This window comes from Gossypium arboreum, chromosome 4, assembly GCF_025698485.1.
Source record: "Gossypium arboreum isolate Shixiya-1 chromosome 4, ASM2569848v2, whole genome shotgun sequence".
Taxonomy (NCBI): Eukaryota; Viridiplantae; Streptophyta; class Magnoliopsida; order Malvales; family Malvaceae; genus Gossypium; species Gossypium arboreum.
The window spans coordinates 119,950,431-119,971,008 of NC_069073.1; the positions used below are offsets into that span (position 1 = coordinate 119,950,431).

At 36.8% G+C, this 20,578-nt stretch overlaps 1 protein-coding gene across 1 annotated transcript; it reads left to right on the forward strand.

Annotated features, from left to right (window-relative positions):
* Positions 1 to 16,563: 16,563 nt before the first annotated feature.
* Positions 16,564 to 20,263, forward strand: LOC108459602 (squalene monooxygenase SE1-like). Its single transcript, XM_017759005.2, has 8 exons — positions 16,564 to 16,931; positions 17,037 to 17,148; positions 17,250 to 17,424; positions 17,755 to 17,923; positions 18,727 to 18,939; positions 19,024 to 19,302; positions 19,390 to 19,668; positions 19,836 to 20,263. Exons 1-8 carry the CDS (start codon positions 16,707 to 16,709, stop codon positions 19,977 to 19,979), a joined length of 1,596 nt encoding a protein of 531 aa, XP_017614494.1. The 5' UTR covers positions 16,564 to 16,706; the 3' UTR covers positions 19,980 to 20,263.
* The last annotated feature ends 315 nt before the right edge of the window (positions 20,264 to 20,578 follow it).

Below are 20,578 nucleotides of genomic sequence, written 5' to 3' on the forward strand. Positions count from 1 at the left end.
GTCGTTTTGACTTGGACCGATTCGACCGACCCGACCCGCCTAGGATCCGCGTGTTTTTTAAAGGAAGGGCAAATTGCGCTTTTAGCCCTTCCGCTTTTTATTACTTTACAATTAAGTCATTTTTGTTTTTTAATTTGGCCCGAATTTGTCGCGATTTTCAATTTAGTCCACAATGATGTGCTGCATTTTATGGGAAGGAATATTTGCTGTTTTGGTCCCCGATGTTTCAGCGTGTGTTCAATATAGTCCTTTCCTTTTATTTTTATTTCAATTTTGCCCCAAATATTTTGTTTTTAGCTCAACTTAATCCTTTTAGTTATTTTACTATTTAAATCAATTATTTTAGTATTATTATTATATTTTATTCACTTATGTAGTGTGTTAATATTTTTATCATTTCTAATATATATATATATATATATATATATATATATATATATGTATTATATATATATATTATGTATATATGCCATTAGTTATATATTTCTTATGTATATATTCTTAATACTATTATATACATATATATATATATATGTATATTTTAAATTTATATTGTGTATATATTATTATTACAAATTATTACTATTGCTAGTATTATTATAACTATTATTATATTAGTGTATATTTTATATACATATGTATATATATATATATATATATATTTTTTTTGCACATATCATTATTTTATATTATTGTTGTAAATTTTTATGTATATATTTTTTATGTACGGTTCCCAATATTTTCTTTTATTGTAGATATTATTATTATTACATACTTTTATTATATATATATACATATATATGTATTTTTATGTACATATTATTATTTTATATTATTATTACCAAGTATATCATTTTTCCTATTTTATTATTAGTACATGACTTGTTTCTATTTTGTAAATATCATTATTATTGTTATTTTAATATTCTAGTATTCCATGTTAATATTTTTCATTAATGATATCATTTTTTTTTTTATGTTCTTTATCTATTTTAATTTCTCACTTTAGGAATATTTTTCTCATGTTTTAATTAATTTCAAAAATAAGGCAATGTACCGATTTAATATTAAGCTATCGATTTCATCGCTATGTTGGGTGAAATTGCCGGCTTGTGAAACAGGACACCCTTTCTAAAAAAAATCGAAAACTAAAATTCCTATTTTTCAATCGGATCACGATTAAATATTATATTGAACTCGTATTTTGAAAATCAAGTCAATACATGTTTATGAGATACCAATTTTGGGCGTCGTGAGGGTGCTAATACCTTCCTCACAGAATCGACTCCAACCCCAATTTTTCTCTCGAACTTTCACGTAGACCTAAATTTGGCCTTCTTTTTTGTTTTAAAATAATTTTATTAGGTGTCCGATCACACCTATAAAAGGATCGTATGGCGACTCCTTTGTTAATAAAATCGGAAGTTGGTTTTCAAATGTTTAATAAATCACCATAATTAGCGACCAAGCGTAAAATTTTTTTTTCGTCAGATCATTGGCGACTCCAATCGGGACGCGCTTTTGAGAGTCGAGTCGAGTTAAGCATGTGTTGTTAAAATTTTCAAATTTCCTTGTTCAAAGTAAATATTTGGTCGTGATCCGAAAATCTCGCTTTCAAAATTCCCTGCATTTGTATCTCTTCTAACTTGCTTATTTGTTTGTTTTTCAGTTTTCAACTTTTATGGTTTTGGTTTAGTTCCTTTAAGTAAAACACAAAGGTTTATGAGTTTTTCTCCCACACACCGCAGGCGCTTGTATTTTGCATAACATAAAGCTCTCTACCCGGCTCTGTCTGCTTAAGTGAAAGTAAACGCTATGCCTTCGTGAGTTAACTCGTCCCTCCAAGACAAAGCTAGTGAATACTTTGGTTACATATGACTTATGCTTTCGTGAGTTAACTTGTCCCTCCGCATAAGCATAAGTAAATGTAATCCTCGAATTGAACTCGTGAGCTGTGATGGGTTATGACCGAGGCTTCGTGCTAATCTTAGTAGATGATAGTACGAGCAATTCGAAAGTATTGTCTAGAACCGAGACGCATATAATGAACCATACGAGCTATCCAATTAGAGCCATGACGAACCTCTGTTCGCTTATAGTCACCAAAATAAGTACACGGGAAAATGCCTTTTACCTTTCAAGAGAATTGATTGGGTAGTTTAATTTGTTTTTCAAATTATAATTGTTGTGTTTACTAACCGAGTTTGTTTGTTTTTATTTTTATTTTCATCATGCATCGTAGGCATCATATTAGGAAGGTGTTGATTAAAGGTTGGTTGCCAAAAAACGGGTTTCGATGGAGGAGTCAATTACACAAATGATCGAGAAGAATGCCGTGGTTCGGACCGGTCTCTAAAAACTCGAGAGGGACAAGGGGATAGTCTTGTGGAAAGGTGTGCTACCAATTTGCCGTAACAAATAATCGTGAATGTTCGCCAAAATAACCTCAAGATTTGGTTCAAATTTGGAATCGATGGGATTCGTACATTAGAGACATTTTCACCGAGAGGTATGGAGATATAGCTCACCGATCACCATCCGTGTAGATGAACAGTTGATTCAAGCCATGGTTCGGTTCTGGGACCCAGCTTATCAGTGTTTCACCTTCAATCAAGAAGACATGACTCCAACTATAGAAGAGTATGCTGCTTTACTCCGCATCGACAATGTACAATTCGGCAAAATATATGTGAAGGAGCCTAAGCCGATGACCTTCAAGAAAAAATTAGTGAGACTGACAGACATGACCGATGCATGGGCTGAAAGATGATAAAGAAGAAGAACGAAACCATTTGCATTCCATGGTCTTCCCTACGAGATTTGACTCTGAACCATCCTGACATGTTGAAAAGGGTAAATCTATTCGCTTTGGCCATTTATGGTTTGGTTATTTTCCCAAAAGTTCTCGGACATCTCAAGTGGCATGAGTTGATTTCTTGAAAGGTTAAAACAAGGAGTCAACCTCGTCCCAACCATCCTAGCGTAAACCTTCGTGTCCCCGAGTAGTTGTCGAAGAAAAGGGAAGGACGATTTATCGGATGCTGCATGATTGCTCAATGTTTGATTTTGAGTCACTTCGGAAGGTAGAGCGCACTCCATTCCATATGTTTTCTAAAACATTCTTCCCGCTAGAAGCTTTCCTCAAGAAAGAATGGCCGAAGGAAGTCACCGAGCAACATTGGGTATCAGTCTTTCAGAATCTTCGCGCCGAGGATATAACATGGAGAGCATCCGGATTCGCCCTTCGATTCGCTATACAAATGTGGAAGCCAAGATTGGGTACCTTTACTTGGGTTATGGGGAGGAGTTGGATATGCTCCGCTATTGGTCCAAAGGCAATTTTCTTCACGACAATTCCTCCCCGCAACTGGAGGATTAGCACAGTTCGAGTTCGCTTTCGCGGGTGAAGGATATATGAAGAGAGTCCGAGATACTGCAAAGTCTTGGAAGGAAATTCATTTCATGGAATTAGCTTTGTATCTTGATACCCTTACCCAAGATTACGCGTATGGAGGAAGCAACGGGTAAATAGTCGACAAATCTCGTCAACAAACCACCCCATCCGTAATCCTTTCTCAAGGAAACGTCGTCGAGCTAGAAGTGGCAAGACAAGAATTGAACGAGAAAAGGCCAAGATGTCTCGGGACCTTAGTGCCCTTCAAGAAGAAAACTATCAATCGAAGATTGAAGTTCAAAGTTGAAAGGTCCGAACGAAAAAGTACAAAGAGAAGCCGAGATTGTGAGAAACGACTTAAGGGACCTTCATTTGGAAAACAAGAAATTAAGAAACACTATAAAGAATAGCGGGTTGGGCAAGTCGACAGCAGAATGGAAGGAAGAAATTAGCAATATCAAAGAAGGAATGGAGTTTTGGAAGGGAAAAGCAAAGAAAGAGGAAGAAAAATGCTGCAAGCGATCGATCGAGTTAAGAAGGAAAACGCCGAGTATGAAATAGTGATCGCAGAATTGGCGAATAGTCATCCAACATCAAGAATTAAAAGGAAAACACGAGATCTAGAAAATATACTGCAATCTAGTCAACAACAATTAGATAACCTCCTGAAGACTCTAGAAGAAAAGAGTGAGTAGTACGATAGGGACATTCACGGGTATGAAGGAACTCTCGAAGAAAAAGAAATGCAACTCGACTTCTTGATCAATGAAATTGCAAAGCGGCTATACAAGTTGTTCAATTATCGATGAAGCCAAGCTCTCGGTTGCCAATTCCTCCGAGTAGAAGATCGAGCATATCGAGTTTTAGAGCAAGTGAAGAAACAAGGCAATGTGGCTAGGAAATTTGTGTAACCGTTGGAAAATGGAAACTTTGTGTAATAGACTATGTTGATAAATGAAATGCCTAAATATGGGGCTACCTTGAAATTAACACCAATTTTTGCATTCCTTGCATAATTAACATATTAACATTTTGACATTCGTGCATTCATTTATGCATTCATCCATACATTGCATATCCCATACTCGGTCGTGAAGACAAAATATATAATTCGCAGTTGTAATACCACAAGATCGGAACCACGTCATCAAGATAAAACGCACCGACAAGCTAGAGTGATGGAAGTCAATTCAATGAGAGAATTGAAAGGATGGAAAAGGCTCAAAGAGAATTGCAAGAGCAACTGGCCAAATCGCAACAAGAGACGAGAGACCTAATGGTGAGATCTCGAGAGGAATCACTCGAACAAAGAGATCAAATGGCCAAGATGATGGAGATGATGTCAGCTCTAGTTAAAGGAAAAGGACCCATGCGGAGCCCTGATATCGAGGAGTCTCGATCAAGAATTCACCACGATCAGGATCCACTCTATCCCCCAGGATTCACTCCACCGCTTGCATATACAACACAAAGAGGGTATACTCAAGGGGAACCCACTGGATTGGAACATCGACCTATGCCACCTGCTCCACCCACTAATTTGGGGCAAGGAATATTCGCGTCAAACCCAAGGGCTAGTCCTGCTAATCCACTAGTCCCAGATCTAGATGACCCAGCAGAGGTAGCCAAGTTGAAATCGGATAATCATGACGCAAAATATAGGGGTCTAGAGGAAAGACTCAAAGCGATAGAAGGCACTGAAGTCTTCTCCGCACTAGGTGCCAAAGAACTCAGTTTGGTACCTGATCTGATTTTGCCCCCGAAGTTCAAAGTGCCTGATTTTGAGAAGTATGATGGGACAAGATGTCCAAAGGCGATCTGGTCATGTTTTTCCAAAAATGATGGTTATGTGAATGAGGATAAACTACTCATACATTGCTTTCAAGATAGTCTAACAGGTCAACTCTTGTGGTACAATCAACTTAGTAGAGAAAAGATTCGATCTTGGAAGGACTTGGCCAAGATTTTGCGAGCAAGACAAGCATGTATCGGATATGGTGCCGCATCGTATGACCTTGCAGATGATGGAGAAGAAACCAGAGAATCCTTTAGACAAGACGCGCAAAGATGGAGAGATATCTCGCCCAAGTGGAGCCTCCATCGACTAAGACCGAGATAACGGTCCTTTTCATCAATACTCGAAAGCACCATTCTATGACAAGTGGTGGGAAGTGCTATGAAGGATTTTTGGATATCGTAATATCCGGTGAACTCATAGAGAATGCCGTCAAAAGTGGTAGAATGGAAGGATCAAGGCTCAAAGAAAGCAAAGAACCGTAAGGAAGAAAGAACCGAAGCCCACATGGTGGGAACCGAGAGTCGTTACATTCCCAATTCAGTATCCTAACCAACCCCGACCTCAAATTATCCACCCCAAAATTTCTATTATCCCCTCAAACCCCTTACTACCAAGCACCACATCCGTCCTACCTCAGATACGCCACCAACAACCAAAGACCGTCACCACATTCCCACAAAACACTCTACCCACTCAAAGCCAACCCGAAATGAACCAAGACCAACAAGGCCCAATCCCAGAGACAAAGAATTCACCACTATTCTCAGATCATATGGGGAATTGTACCCAAAACTTTTGGAGAAGCAATTAATATCACCCCATTACATGGCACCCCTTAAACCTCCATACCCAAAATGGTACGATCCAAACGCTAGTTGTGCATATCACGCAGGAAACCAGGGGCACTCTCATCGAGAACTGCCTTGCTTTCAAAAGAAGAGTTCAAGGACTCATTGACGCGGGTATCCTACGATTCGATAGTGCCGAGAACGCCACGGGAACCCGTTCCCTAACCATATCGAAGGGAATGTGAACACAAGTGGGGAAAGAGGATGAATGGAAGGACGGAGATGTGTTTGAAATAAGGACGCTCTACGTAAAACTGGGAGGTATTGGTTAAGAAAGGATTGCTCGATCACCTCTGATAGAATTTTTGGAGAAGAAGGTCAAAGTTTTTAATTTTCATGGATTGTTGGACATGACATTCGGTCATGTGAGGACTTTAAAAGGTTACTTCAAGACCGGATGGATAATAAGGAGATCAAGGTCCTTAATAAGAGGGAAGATGCCAACGAAAGAGAAGTATCGTCTCGATAGCCAATCATCAAGGCCTCCTTATAGTGCTGATCGACCGCTGATAATTTATTACGACGCGATGAGAGAGCCGTTGAAACCACAGATGGTAATTGAAGTACCGTCTCCTTCCCGTATAAGGACAACAAAGCAAGCACCATGGAGATATGATGTTAATATCGTTACACCTAAGTTGAAAAATCCAAAGCCATAACTCAAGATGTTGGGGAGGTAGGTCATTTTACTCAAGTGGACGATGCTATTCTAAAGAAGTTGAGCCAGAAAGAAAAGTAGCGACTCAAAACAAAAAGGGAAAGCAATGATGCACGAAGTAGAGGTCGAGCAAGAAATTCCACCCGCAAGAAACTAAAAAGCACGTGAATGAGGAAGAAGCTCAAGAATTCTTGAAATTTATTAAGCACATGAGTATAGTGTGGTGGAACAATTGAGCAAGCAACTAGCACGAATCTCGGTTCTATCTCATCTTTAAATTCGTAACCACATCGAATGCTTTATTGAAGGTGTTAAATCAAGCTTATGTGGCCAACAACATATCCGTCGAAAAGCTTGATAGATGGGTAAACAATCGAATGCGAACAATTTCATCTCTTTTAGTGATGATGAGATACCGCCAAATGGTAGAGGCTCGGTGAAAGCTACCGCATATCACGACTCATTGCAAGGGCTACATAATACCAAACGTACTCATCGATAATGGGTCGTTAAATGTTATGCCATTGGCCACGCTTTCTAGAATACCGATGGATTTGTCCTACTTAAGGCCCCGTCATTCCACGGTAAGGGCATTCGACGGACGAGGCGCCAAGTCATGGGAAAGATCGAAATCCCTTTGGAAGTGGGCCCTTACATTTATGATGTCGAGTTCCAAGTCATGGACATTACACCTTCTTATAATTGCCTTCGGGAAGACCTTGGATCCATTCGCTGAGCAGGCCCCATCATCCCTCCATCAAAAGGTGAAATTTATCATGGATGGTCGTTTGGTCACAATCGAGGCGAAGATATTGTCGCATCTATCTCTGCCGATGCGCCATACCGGAAGTAAGCAAGGACGCGATGGAATGTTCCTTTCGATCCCTTGAATTCGCCAATGCCACTTTCGTCGCCGAGGGAAACAGAATTCCAATGCCAAACTGCCGAGAAATACCAGAATGGGTGTCAAGTTGACTATAGGAAGGAGAGCTCGTGCGAGAAGAGGTTTAGGGAGACATCTGCAAGGAATAGTTAGGGCTTTAAAGCCAGTGCACCACAAGGCCCGATATAGTTTGGGGTTCCAGCCTGACATGCGTCAAAGAAGAAGACAGTGGAAGAAGGATCAAGAGAGAAGAATTGCAAGAAATTTGGGCCGAGAACCAGAAGGGGAACCAATAGAGTACTCTCTTTTGTCAAAAACATTTACATCTGCGGAATGATGTACACCGGACAAGATGATCCACGAAACATATCTTGGGGTTAATTGAAAGGGGTTTTCGAATGTCAAGATAAACGTCATTGACAAAGAGGTGGTGTAAGTAAAGGTGTCTCGAGGATACGCCTTGTCCCCCGGGTTTCAAGTTGAACAATTGACCGCCGAGGAACTTCTTGTAGTTTATAAGTCTTCCGAGTAATGCTCAAACGTTAACATTCTCGTTATGTCTTTAGATATAATAGAATTCTTTGTAAGAAACCGTGATTCGCTCTTTATCATTCAAATGAATATCAATGAAGATGCATTTCGTCATAATCTTTCACATTATCACTAATTTCATAATCATTTTCTCATTTCATAGCCAATCTTTACATTTGCCTCATCCCATGCCATAACATTTCATTTGTTGGTTTCAATACTTGAATGCCCTTCTATAGTTTCTTTTTTTTCATTCAACTTTCAGGTGCTCGAGATGTCAACAAGATGAACAAACCCGTTATAAGTCCTGAAATCGATTTTGAGAAGGTCGTTTGTTTAGGAGAATTGAAGTCAAGAAAATGTTGAAGACTATATCTCGCCTCCGATTTGCTAAGAATGGTAGAAAAGAGGATAAACAGATTTTGCCTCATCAAGAATCCGCTGAAATAATAAATCTGAACCAAGAAAGGAAACAAGAAGTGAAGATTGGGACTTCTATTTCAGAGAGTACTGCATAGTTTGATCACTTTACTCATGAATACAAAGATGTTTTCGCATGGTCATACCAGACATGCCAGGCTAGATGAAGATTTAGTGGTCCATAAGCTCCCATTAAAGCCGTAATGCAAGCCCATACAAGAAAAATTAAGATGGATGAGACCAAAATCGCTAAAAATAAAAGAGAAAGTCAAGAAACAATTTGATACTGGCTTCCTACAAGCCTCCAAATATCCAGAATGGGTGGCTAACATAGTCCCGGTACCAAAGAAAGATGGCAAAGTACGAATGTGCGTGGATAACCGTGGAATCAATCGAGCAAGCCCAAAAGATAATTTTCCTTGCCACATATTGACACGTTGGTGGACAACACAAACAAAACATTCATTGTTCTCTTTATGGATGGATTCTCGGGGTATAATCGATCAAGATGGCCCTTGAGGATATGGAGAAAACTACCTTCATAACAATGTGGGAACGCTCATTACAAGGTGATGCCATTCGGGTTAAAGAATCTTTGGGGCAACATATCGTAGGCTATGGTGACGTTATTCCATGACATGATGCATAAAGAAATAGAGGTCTCGTCGGCGACATGATTGCTAAATCCAGGGGAAGAAGAGCATGTAGTGCACCTCAAGAAGTTGTTTGAAAGGCTGAGAAAGTTTCAGCTAAAGCTTAATCCAGCCAAATGCACATTTGGGGCTACCTCGGGAAAGTTGCTAGGCTTCATTGTCAGTGAAAGAGGTATCGAAGTTGATCCAGATAAAATAAAAGCCATCCAAGAGTTACCACCTCCGCGCACGCAAAAGGAAGTTAGAGGATTTTTAGGGAGATTAAACTACATCGCCCGATTTATCGCTCAACTTACCAACCAATGTGACCCAATCTTTCGGCTTCTTCGAAAACATAACCCGGGAGAATGGAACGAGGAATGCCAGGTGGCCTTTGATAAGATAAAACGATATTTGTCCAGTCCTCCAGTGCTAGTACCACCAACTCCTGGAAGACCACTGATTTTGTATTTAACTGTGTTCGAAAATTCAATGGGTTGCGATCGAGGCAACACGACGAGTCGAAAGAAGGAAAAGGCGATCTACTACCTCAGTAAAAAGTTCACTGAATATGAGGTAAAGTATTCGTCCATTGAAAAATTTTGTTGCGCTCTGGTTTGGGTAGCTCGGAGACTCATACAATACATGTTGTACCATACGACATGGTTGATTTCAAAGGTGGACCCAATAAAATACATGATGGAGTCATGGCACTATCGGGAAGAATGGCACGATGGCAGATCCTCCTTTCGGAATATGACATTGCCTATGTAAGTCAAAAGTCGATAAAAGGGAGCGTAATAGCTGACTTCTTAGCAACTCGAACGACAAAAGAATATGAGCCTTTAAGATTCGATTTCCCAGACGAAGACTTAATGTGCATCACAGAAATAGAATTCGAGTCATCAAAAGAGAAGTCATGGAAGATGTGCTTTGATGGTGCGTCAAATGCTTTAGGGCATGGAATTGGCGCAATCCTGGTATCACCAGACGGGAATCATTATCCGTTCACTGCAAGACTGAACTTCTTACGCACCAATAATATCGCAGAATATGAGGCTCAGATCATGGGGCTTCGTGCAGCTATCAAACGAAACATCAAAATCTTGGAGGTGTACGGGGACTCAACCCTAGTGATTTACCAAATCCGTGGAGAGTGGGAAGTGAGGGACTCAAAATTGATTAAGTACAGCAATTTAGTGGTGGATTGATCAAGGAATTCAAAGAAATAAATTTTCATTACTTCCCACGAGAAGAGAACCAATGGCCGATGCCACAGCCACTTTGGCTTCAATGTTCAAAGCAAGTAGAAGGTAAATAATGCCCCTCAAAATGAGCATATACGAGGTCCCCGCATTAATTTGTTGTAACATTGAGAAAGAAGTAGACAGACGGCCTTGGTTCCATGATATCTTAGAATATATCAAGAATCAAAGGTATCTCGAACAAGCGAATGAGAACGATAAAAGAACAATTAGAAGAATGGCGGTGGATTTGTTCTTGATGGGGATATCAGATAAAAGAGGAAAGGATCAGACGCTTTTGAGATGTGTGGATGATGTTGAAGCCAGAAAAATACTTGAAGAGGTCCATGAGGGAATTTGCGGAACGCATGCCAATAGTTTCAATATGGCCAGAAAGATCATGAGACTCGGTTATTATTGGCTGACAATGGAAAGTGACTGCATCAATTTTGCCAGAAAATGCCACAAATGTCAAATCTACGGCGATAAAATTCATGTAGCCCCTTTACCCCTTCATGTCATGACTTCTCCGTGGCCTTTTTCTATGTGGGGCATGGATGTTATAGGGCCAATTTCTCCAAAAGCATCAAATGGACATCGATTCATTTTTGTGGTTATCGATTACTTTACAAAATGGATAGAAGCCGCTTGCTTGCCAATGTGACGAGGATTGCAGTTTGCAAGTTTTTGAAAAGGAAATCATTTGCCGATATGGTTTGCTGAAAGAATCATTTCAGATAACGCCACGAATCTGAACAATAAGATGATGAAAGAAGTATGCGGCGCCCAAATAAAGCATCATAACTCCTCGCCCTATCGCCTAAAGATGAACGGGTCATTGAAGCGACCAACAAAAATATCAAGAGGATCATTGGGAAAATGGTCGAGACATATAAAGATTGGCACGAGAAGCTACCGCTTGCTTTGTATGCATATCGCATACCGTGCGAACATCTACGGAGCAACTCCTTTCTCTCGGTCTATGGAATGGAAGTCGTGCTACCTATTGAGGTTGAAATCCTCGCCGAGAGTCTTAATGGAATCAAAGTTAGAAGAAGCGAGAATGGGTTCGAGCTCGATACGATCAATGAACCTCATCGAAGAAAAACGTTTAAGGGCAATTTGTCACGGCGATGTACGAGAAGAGAATGATCATGGCTCATGATAAGAAGGTACGGCCAAGAGAATTCCACGAAGGAGAACTCAGATTGAGAAATATTCTCCCAATACAAAGAGACCGCGAGGAAATGGACACCGAATTGGGAAGGACCATACGTCGTAAAGAAGGTATTCTCGGGTGGAGCTTTGATTCTCACCGAAATGGATGGGAAAGAGTTACCGAATCCAAGTGAACTCGAGATCATTGTGAAGAAATATTATGCCTAAAAAATCAAGATGAAAACCCGAAAAGGGCATCTTAAAAAAAATCAAGGTGAAAACCCAAAAAGGCGTCTTGATTAACACAAAAGATTAGGATGAAAACCCGAGAGGCGCCCTAATAAAGTAAACTGGCCCAAGAGCGTGGCATTTGAACAATGGGTCAAACAATGAGACTACAAGATTTGAAGCACTTCGAAAGCTCAAATTTTCTACGCAAGAAGCCATACTCGAAAGATTCTTGATTGAGGAACGTGGAAGAGTTCATGTGTTGAATATCTAGAGCATTTGTTGAATACGATCCTTTCTTTCTTTTTGACATTTTTACTCTCGTTGGTTAACTTGTCTTGTTTGCCACATTTGAAGTCAATGAATATGAGACATTATTTTTGTTCCTACTTGACCTTTTTCATGCATCTCATTATGTGTTTATTTACATGATAAATAGTGAAATGATATACTCTAAACAAAAGAAATGTTAAACATTACCTGGATGAAAATTTGATAAGCACAAGAGTCTCAAAGTAAGAACAAAGTTCAATCGGGGGCAGAAGAATGATATTTGAGAAACGTCGATTACTCGTGAAGCTTGAAGACAGGTATAAGGCATGAAGAGAAAGTCGAGAATTAAAGCAATGAACATAAATCCTCAACAATCGTGGCTAAATGGACATACGACAAACAGGCTTAAGGAGCACTGCATAATCACGTAGGCATAAAGGCATTTAAGACAAACATGTGCATATCATGATGACATCATGCATGGCATATACAGGTAATCCAGTAAAGTAAGAGGACATGATGATAGTTGCACTGAATCAAAGGAAAAGACACCTGAGTTCTACCAAGTGACAGAAAATCAACTCACATTGCGAGAGGTGAGTTGAGCCTCAGGACACGTTGAGGTAATTTCAATTTATGTTTCAAAATCAACTCATATTGTGAGAGGTGAGTTAAGCCTCAAGACACGTTGAGGTAATTTCAATTTATGTTTCAAAATCAACTCATATTGCGAGAGGTGAGTTGAGCCTCAAAACACGTTGAGGTAATTTCAATTTTCAATTTATGTTTCAAAATCAACTCAAATTGCGAGAGGTGAGTTGAGCCTCAAAACACGTTGAGGTAATTTCAATTTTCAATTTATGTCTCAAAATCAACTCAAATGGCGAGAGGTGAGTTGAGCCTCAAGACACGTTGAGGTAATTTCAATTTATGTTTCAAAATCAACTCATATTGCGAGAGGTGAGTTGAGCCTCAAAACACGTTGAGGTAATTTCAATTTTCAATTTATGTTTCAAAATCAACTCATATGGCGAGAGGTGAGTTGAGCCTCAAGACACGTTGAGGTAATTTCAATTTATGTTTCAAAAATCAACTCATAGGTGAGTTGAGCCTCGGGGCACGTTGAGGTATTTTCAGTCTCTACTTTCCAATTCCTGTTTTTCAAAAATCAACTCACATTGCGAGAGGTGAGTTGAGCACAATAATTCTGTCTTTCAAAAAGCAACTCATATTGCGAGAGGTGAGTTGTACCTTTTTGTTTTCAAAATCAACTCATATTACGAGAAATGAGTTGAGCCTTAGGTCATATGTCGAGGTATTTTCAAAATCTCTTTTCAAATTAAGTTTCAAAAGACTAGCTCATGTTGTGAGAGATGAGTTGAGCTTTGGCTCACGTGCTGAGTTATTTTCAATTTCTGTTTTTAATGTTTGCTTTTAAAGAGTCAATTCCTATTGCGAGAAATGAGTTGAGCTCAAGATCACATGCTGAATAAAGAATAAAGATTAGAGTGATGGAAGACACGATTTGGCCTCCCAAGAGAAGACCCAAACCTTATTTCATCGAAGCAATAGAAGCAGATTGAAGTTGTAGATCTTATCTTCCCGAAGTGGCGGTGAAGCGGATCGAAGCCACAAATTTCATATCCTCGGTTACTTTGGAATAGATTAAAGCTACGAGGCACATATCGGAAGGTGCGATGGATTGAATCAAAGCTACAGGATGCAATGGACTAGAAGGAGACTACCGAGCAAGAAGAGCGCCGAGGAGGTCAAGATTCGCAAGACGGGCAAAATTGGCCTTTCTTTGTATCTTTGCTCTATTCCGTTACGACAATAAGCAAAGAGGGCACTGCTAGAGGCCAATTTTGGCCCGCTTACAAAATACCCAGCCCATTAAACCATTTAACCCATCCTCAAACCCAAAACCTAAAATTAACCTAGCCCAACATCCAAGCCCAATTCCAAAACCCTAGACTCCCACTTGCCTCTTCCCACTCTCCCATGCCATTCGCCACCAAGACCATTCCCACTCTCCCATCCGCTCGCCACCAAGACCACTCCCCTCTCCCATCCATCACCGCCAAGACCATCACACACCCCATTGTCCATGCCCATGCCACGAAAACAAGCAAAACTGAAGCAAGAATAGAGAATAATAATAAAGTATGTAAAAATTAGGCTATATAAAGCCACCCAAACAACAAAAAAAAAGAGGGGGGGATAAAAAAGTTTGTATCAAGAACACAAAAAAAAAAGGAAAGCTCAGAAGGTGAACTTCAATTTTTTCTCTGTTATCTCAATCTTTCTGTTTATCTTTGCTTTGTTTTATTTTTTTTTCTTTAACTTACTTTAAAACGAAAAAGAATCAAGGAAGAAAAGAGTATTACCGGATCTACCCCGTAGCCGCTCCCCTTTCCGTTCGGCACGGTGAATCGCCGGTGATGATGGGTGTTGAAACCTTAACTGAAGAAAGGAGGAAGAGATAAAAGAGGGGAAGCAAAAAAAAATCCAGCAAAAAAAAAATTCCAAAAATAATTTCCAACAAAAAAAAAAACCAAAAAAAACTATAGAACGACCCAAACAAATTCAAATTAGAGATTGAAGAAACAAAAAAATCTAAGGTGATTTTTTTTATATTTTATTTTAATCCAATTTTAAGTTTTTAACCTATATATATTAAAACATAAAATATAAATAAAATAAAATAAAAACAAAAAAAGATTTTTTTTACCTTTCCGATAATCAGTGACGGTGGTGGCCGTGGCCATGTGAGCCTCCGATGACCGGTCGCCTGACCGGATTTCCTTCCTCCTTCTCTCCTTCTCTCTTCCTCTCTCTTCCTTTTTTTTTTTTTCCTCCTCCAAATGATTTTTTGGGTTATTTTTGGCCTTATATATTCTTCAAAACAGCGTCGTTTTGGGATTGTCATTTAACCCCAAAACGACGTCGTTTTGACTTGGACCGGTTCGACCCGACCCGACCCGCCTAGGATCTGCGTGTTTTTTTAAAGGAAGGGCAAATTGCGCTTTTAGCCCTTCCGCTTTTTATTACTTTACAATTAAGTCATTTTTTGTTTTTTTAATTTGGCCCCGGAATTTGTCGCGATTTTCAATTTAGTCCACAATGATGTGCTGCATTTTATGGGAAGGAATATTTGCTGTTTTGGTCCCCTGATGTTTCCGCGTGTGTTCAATATAGTCCTTTCCTTTTATTTTTATTTCAATTTTGCCCCAAATATTTTGTTTTTAGCTCAACTTAATCCTTTTAGTTATTTTACTATTTAAATCAATTATTTTAGTATTATTATTATATTTTATTCACTTATGTAGTGTGTTAATATTTTTATCATTTCTAATATGTATATATATATATATATATATATATTATGTGTATTATATATATATATTATGTATATATGCCATTAGTTATATATTTCTTATGTATATATTCTTAATACTATTATATATATATATATATATATATATGTATATTTTAAATTCCATATTGTGTATATATTATTATTACAAATTATTACTATTGCTAGTATTATTATAACTATTATTATATTAGTGTATATTTTATATACATATGTATATATATATATATATATATATATATATATATATATATTTTGCACATATCATTATTTTATATTATTGTTGTAAATTTTTATGTATATATTTTTATGTACGGTTTCCAATATTTTCTTTTATTGTAGATATTATTATTATTATTATTACATACTTTTATTATATATATATACATATATATGTATTTTATGTACATATTATTATTTTATATTATTATTACCAAGTATATCATTTTTCCTATTTTATTATTAGTACATGACTTGTTTCTATTTTGTAAATATCATTATTATTGTTATTTTAATATTCTAGTATTCCATGTTAATATTTTTCATTAATGATATCATTTTTTTTTGCGTTCTTTATCTATTTTAATTTCTCATTTTAGGAATATTTTCTCATGTTTTAATTAATTTCAAAATAAGGCAATGTACCGATTTAATATTAAGCTATCGATTTCATCGCTATGTTGGGTGAAATTGCCGGTTTGTGAAACGGACACCCTTTCTAAAAAAATCGAAAACTAAAATTCCTATTTTTCAATCGGATCACGATTAAATATTATATTGAACTCGTATTTTTGAAAATCAAGTCAATACATGTTTATGAGATACCAATTTTGGGCGTCGTGAGGGTGCTAATACCTTCCTCGCAGAATCGACTCGAACCCCAATTTTTCTCTGAACTTTCACGTAGACCTAAATTTGGCCTTCTTTTTTGTTTTAAAATAATTTTATTAGGTGTCCGATCACACCTATAAAAAGGATCGGTGGCGACTCCCTTTGTTAATAAAATCGGAAGTTGATTTTCAAATGTTTAATAAATCACCATAATTAACGACCAAGCGTAAAATTTTTTTTTTTCGTCGCATCAATAAATAATACTAGTTGCAACTTGCTGCAAAGGGATAAGCCATGTGCAATTCTATACTGAAATTGACAGAGCTGCCATGAACGAATATAAATTACTACCATCTTTACGCTAAACTTCGACGAAGAAAAGACGTGAAGTACAAAATCGGTAGCTTCATTCCATACATTGTTCTTAAATCAATGGCTGAGCAGTATATTGTTGTGGTAGCTAGTGTTATAGCCTCTCTTTTGGGGTTTGTTTTCTTGAAGTACAATTCTTTAGTGAGATTTTGGGGCCTGACCAAGCTGAGAAGAAGATCTGCTTTGGAGCTTCCAAAGGAAAACAGTGAGGCTGTTGGGACTACAGATATTATCATAGTCGGTGCTGGTGTTGCCGGTGCTGCTCTTGCCTATTCTCTTGGAAAGGTCCCAATATTTCTCCTTTGTCCTCGAGTTCCCATAAAGGTTATTGAAAATTGGATTTAACTAAGATACCATACATAATAATTCTTCTCAACTTATATGTTGTAGGACGGACGTCAAGTGTTAGTGATAGAAAGGGATTTAAATGCCCCTAATAGAATTGCTGGTGAAAGTCTATTACCAGGAGGCTACCTCAAGTTAATTGAATTAGGCCTTCAGGGTAAACAAGAAAATTCATGGATTTAAATAGCGGATGCAATATTATTTTTACAATATTATTTCTTTGTATAATTTTTTTTACTTTAAATATTGGTATTATAGATTGTGTAGATGAGATTGATGCTCAACGAATTTTGGGTTATATTCTATACAAGGACGGAAAGAATGTCCCTGTATCTTTTCCTTTGGAAAAGTTTCAGCCTCATGTTGCAGGAAGAAACTTTCATAATGGTCGTTTCGTTCAAAAGTTGCGGAAAAAAGCTGCATCTCTTCACAAGTACTTTCTCTCCTTTCTCACAATCATTCTTCAATTTCAACATAAGATGTCATAACATTTGTCTTAATATAATAAATGACTTGTAGCTATTTAGGCTTGTCAATTGAGCAGGTGGAGTTACTTTTTGGTTAAATCAATCTAGATTGGATCAAATTTGATTTCGAGTTTGATCGTGTCAAATATTTTGGGATTAGGCTGAAAGTGACATGCCTATTTCTGTTCCTATGATTATGTTTCAACTTGTTGCAGCAACTGATCAGAAAGAGTACATTTGAAATTTTACCTTTCTTTACAGCTCAAAATTCATGTGTTGTTGATATGATAATGTAGTGTAAATCTAGAACAAGGGATAGCAACATCTTTGCTTGAAGAAAATGGCATTGTCAAAGGAGTGCACTACAAAAATAAGAGTGGTCAAATGCTTACCGCTTACGCTCCTCTCACTATTGTATGCGATGGTTGTTTCTCAAATTTGAGACGCTCCCTTTGTTATCCTAAGGTGAAAATTCTTGGAAATCTTGTTAAATTGGTCTAACAATAGTTATTGTCTCTTTATTTTGTGATTTGATCATTTTACTTTAATTCAATATAATTTGATAACTTTATTTTTATAATGTTACTAGAGAATTAAAATCAACAATATCATTAGTTGCTTTTGTTAAAGTACTATGACATTTTTTTTTAAAAAAAAGTTTAGGTCATCACTTTAACAGTATAATTAAAGGTGTTATCCATTTGGATCTACTAATAATATTATAAAAGGTGAATGTACTTGGCAGGATCCTCTATTATAGGAACCAGATTAAATTAGTCCTTATACTGTTAAATATATCAATTTGATCCTTTTAGTGTTAAAAGGAATCAAATAAAGCCAAATTTCAATAAAGTTAACATTTATTGATTCAAAAAAGTAAGCTCACTTTTAATATAGTTGTACTTTGAAAGTTTTTTTATGATCGTGCAAATGAAATATTTTGTTTGAAGTTAAACTGTAAATGAAAAAATAATTTTCATGTCATTTTTAAAACAGTAAATATGAACTTTGTTTCAATTTGATTTTATTTGATTCTTCTTAATAGTATATGGATTAAATTGAACCATTTAATAATAGGGTGACTAAGTGGACTCAGTCCCTATAATAGAGGGGCTTCATAGGTACTTAACTTTGGCTGAGCTAAAAAAAGAAAGAGACCAAATTTTGTCAAATTAATGCAAAGGGATTAAATTTTATGTTTAGCATGGTAGAGAGTCTAAAACCATAATTAGACCTATTATATATAAAGGTCTTGATTATTTCTGCAGGTCGATATCCCCTCTTACACTGTTGGTGTTATCTTGACCAACTGTAAACTTCCGATTGAAAATTATGGAGCTCTTATATTAGCAGATCCTTCACCTATCCTATTTTATCCCATCAGCAGCACTGAAATTCGTTGCTTCGTGAATATTCCTAATGTACCTTCAGTTTCCAATGGTGAAATGGCTTATTTCTTGAAAACTTTGGTGGCTCCAAAGGTATACTTGGATCATTCTTTCATTAATTCATTAGGGGAATTTGGCTGAATTTATGGACAAACTATGACTTATAATACATTTCAGGTTCTTCCTGAATTGTACAATTCCTTTATATTGGCAATAGAGAAGAAGAACAACATAAGAACAATGCCGAACAAAATCATGGCTGCTGCTCCACACTCCACTCCTGGCGCTATTTTGATAGGTGATGCATTCAATATGCGACATGGTATAACTGGAGGAGGAATGACTGTTGCTCTATCTGATGTTGTTATACTTAGGGATCTTCTAAGACCCTTGCATGATCTATCTGATGCATCTGCCATTTGCAAATATCTCGAATCCTTTTATACTCTGAGGAAGGTATAGTAGTTTCATGTTTTATATGCATTTTGAAAGTGAATGGCAACGAAGAAAATGGATATAATTTTGCACTTTAACTACATGCAGCCAATGTCTTCTACGATAAATACTTTGGCTAACGTCGTACAGAAGGCATTCAGTGCCTCATCCGATCCTGCAATGGATAATATTCAGCAAACATTGTTCGGGTATTTGAGACTTGGAGGGTTTTTCTCATATGGAATATCAGCTATATTCGCTGGTTTATGCCCTCATCCATTAAGCTTAGCATTTCATTTCTTTGCCATAACAATATATGGCGTCGGTAGATTGTTACTTCCATTTCCTTCTCCCAAACGTTTATGGGATGCGGCTAAACTCCTTTGGGTCAGTATCTCTATCAAACATTTCTCATATAACATGAATACAAATACAATATAAATATATAATATCTTAAATATAATAATGATATATGAAAATAACCCGAATATGATACAAATATATAAGTTACCATGTTTACAATTTCCGCCTTTTTTATATTTGTTGCTTTGCAGGTTGCGTCAAGTATTCTTCTGCCCTTTATTCACTCTGAAGGAGTCAGACAAACATTTTTCCCTCTAACTGTGCCAGCATATTATAGAACTCCCCCTGGAAATAAGGGGGAAAAAGTCCGAGAAGAAATTGCATGCATTAATTAGCAAGATTTGTTTTGGACAATTCTTAGTCCTCAACAAATTTTCATATCTGTTACTAGTTAGCATGCTTATGTAGGTTTGGTAATCTTTTGTTCTCATGTTTGAAATGCTAAATGAATGAGTTTGCTTTCTTAAGTAAGTTTAGGGCTAGTTTGGTAATTCTTTTGAAAAGTGCTTTTGATAAGTGCTGTGGAGAAGTGTTTTTGAAAAATTTAGTTTAAAATTTGAGTGTTTAGCATTCTTTGTCAGAAAGTGCTTTTGAGAAATAAAATGTCCATTTTAGACATGTTATTATCAAGTAACAAATATACATTTAAATAATATTTAAATTAGTTAATATTATTATATTTTAGTAAGAATATAAAAATATATTATAATTTCTTGTTAATATTTTAATATATAAAATATAAATTTTAAATATTTTTAAGAAATAAATATAATTATTTATAAAATTTAATTAGAGTATATAAACTATATTTTAAATATTTAAATATAACTATTAAATATTTGTAATTAGTATTTTAAAAATATTTTTTACTTTTAATTAATGATTTTAACACATTTGTAATTAAGTACCAAGAAAAAAAGAGAAGTACTCTATT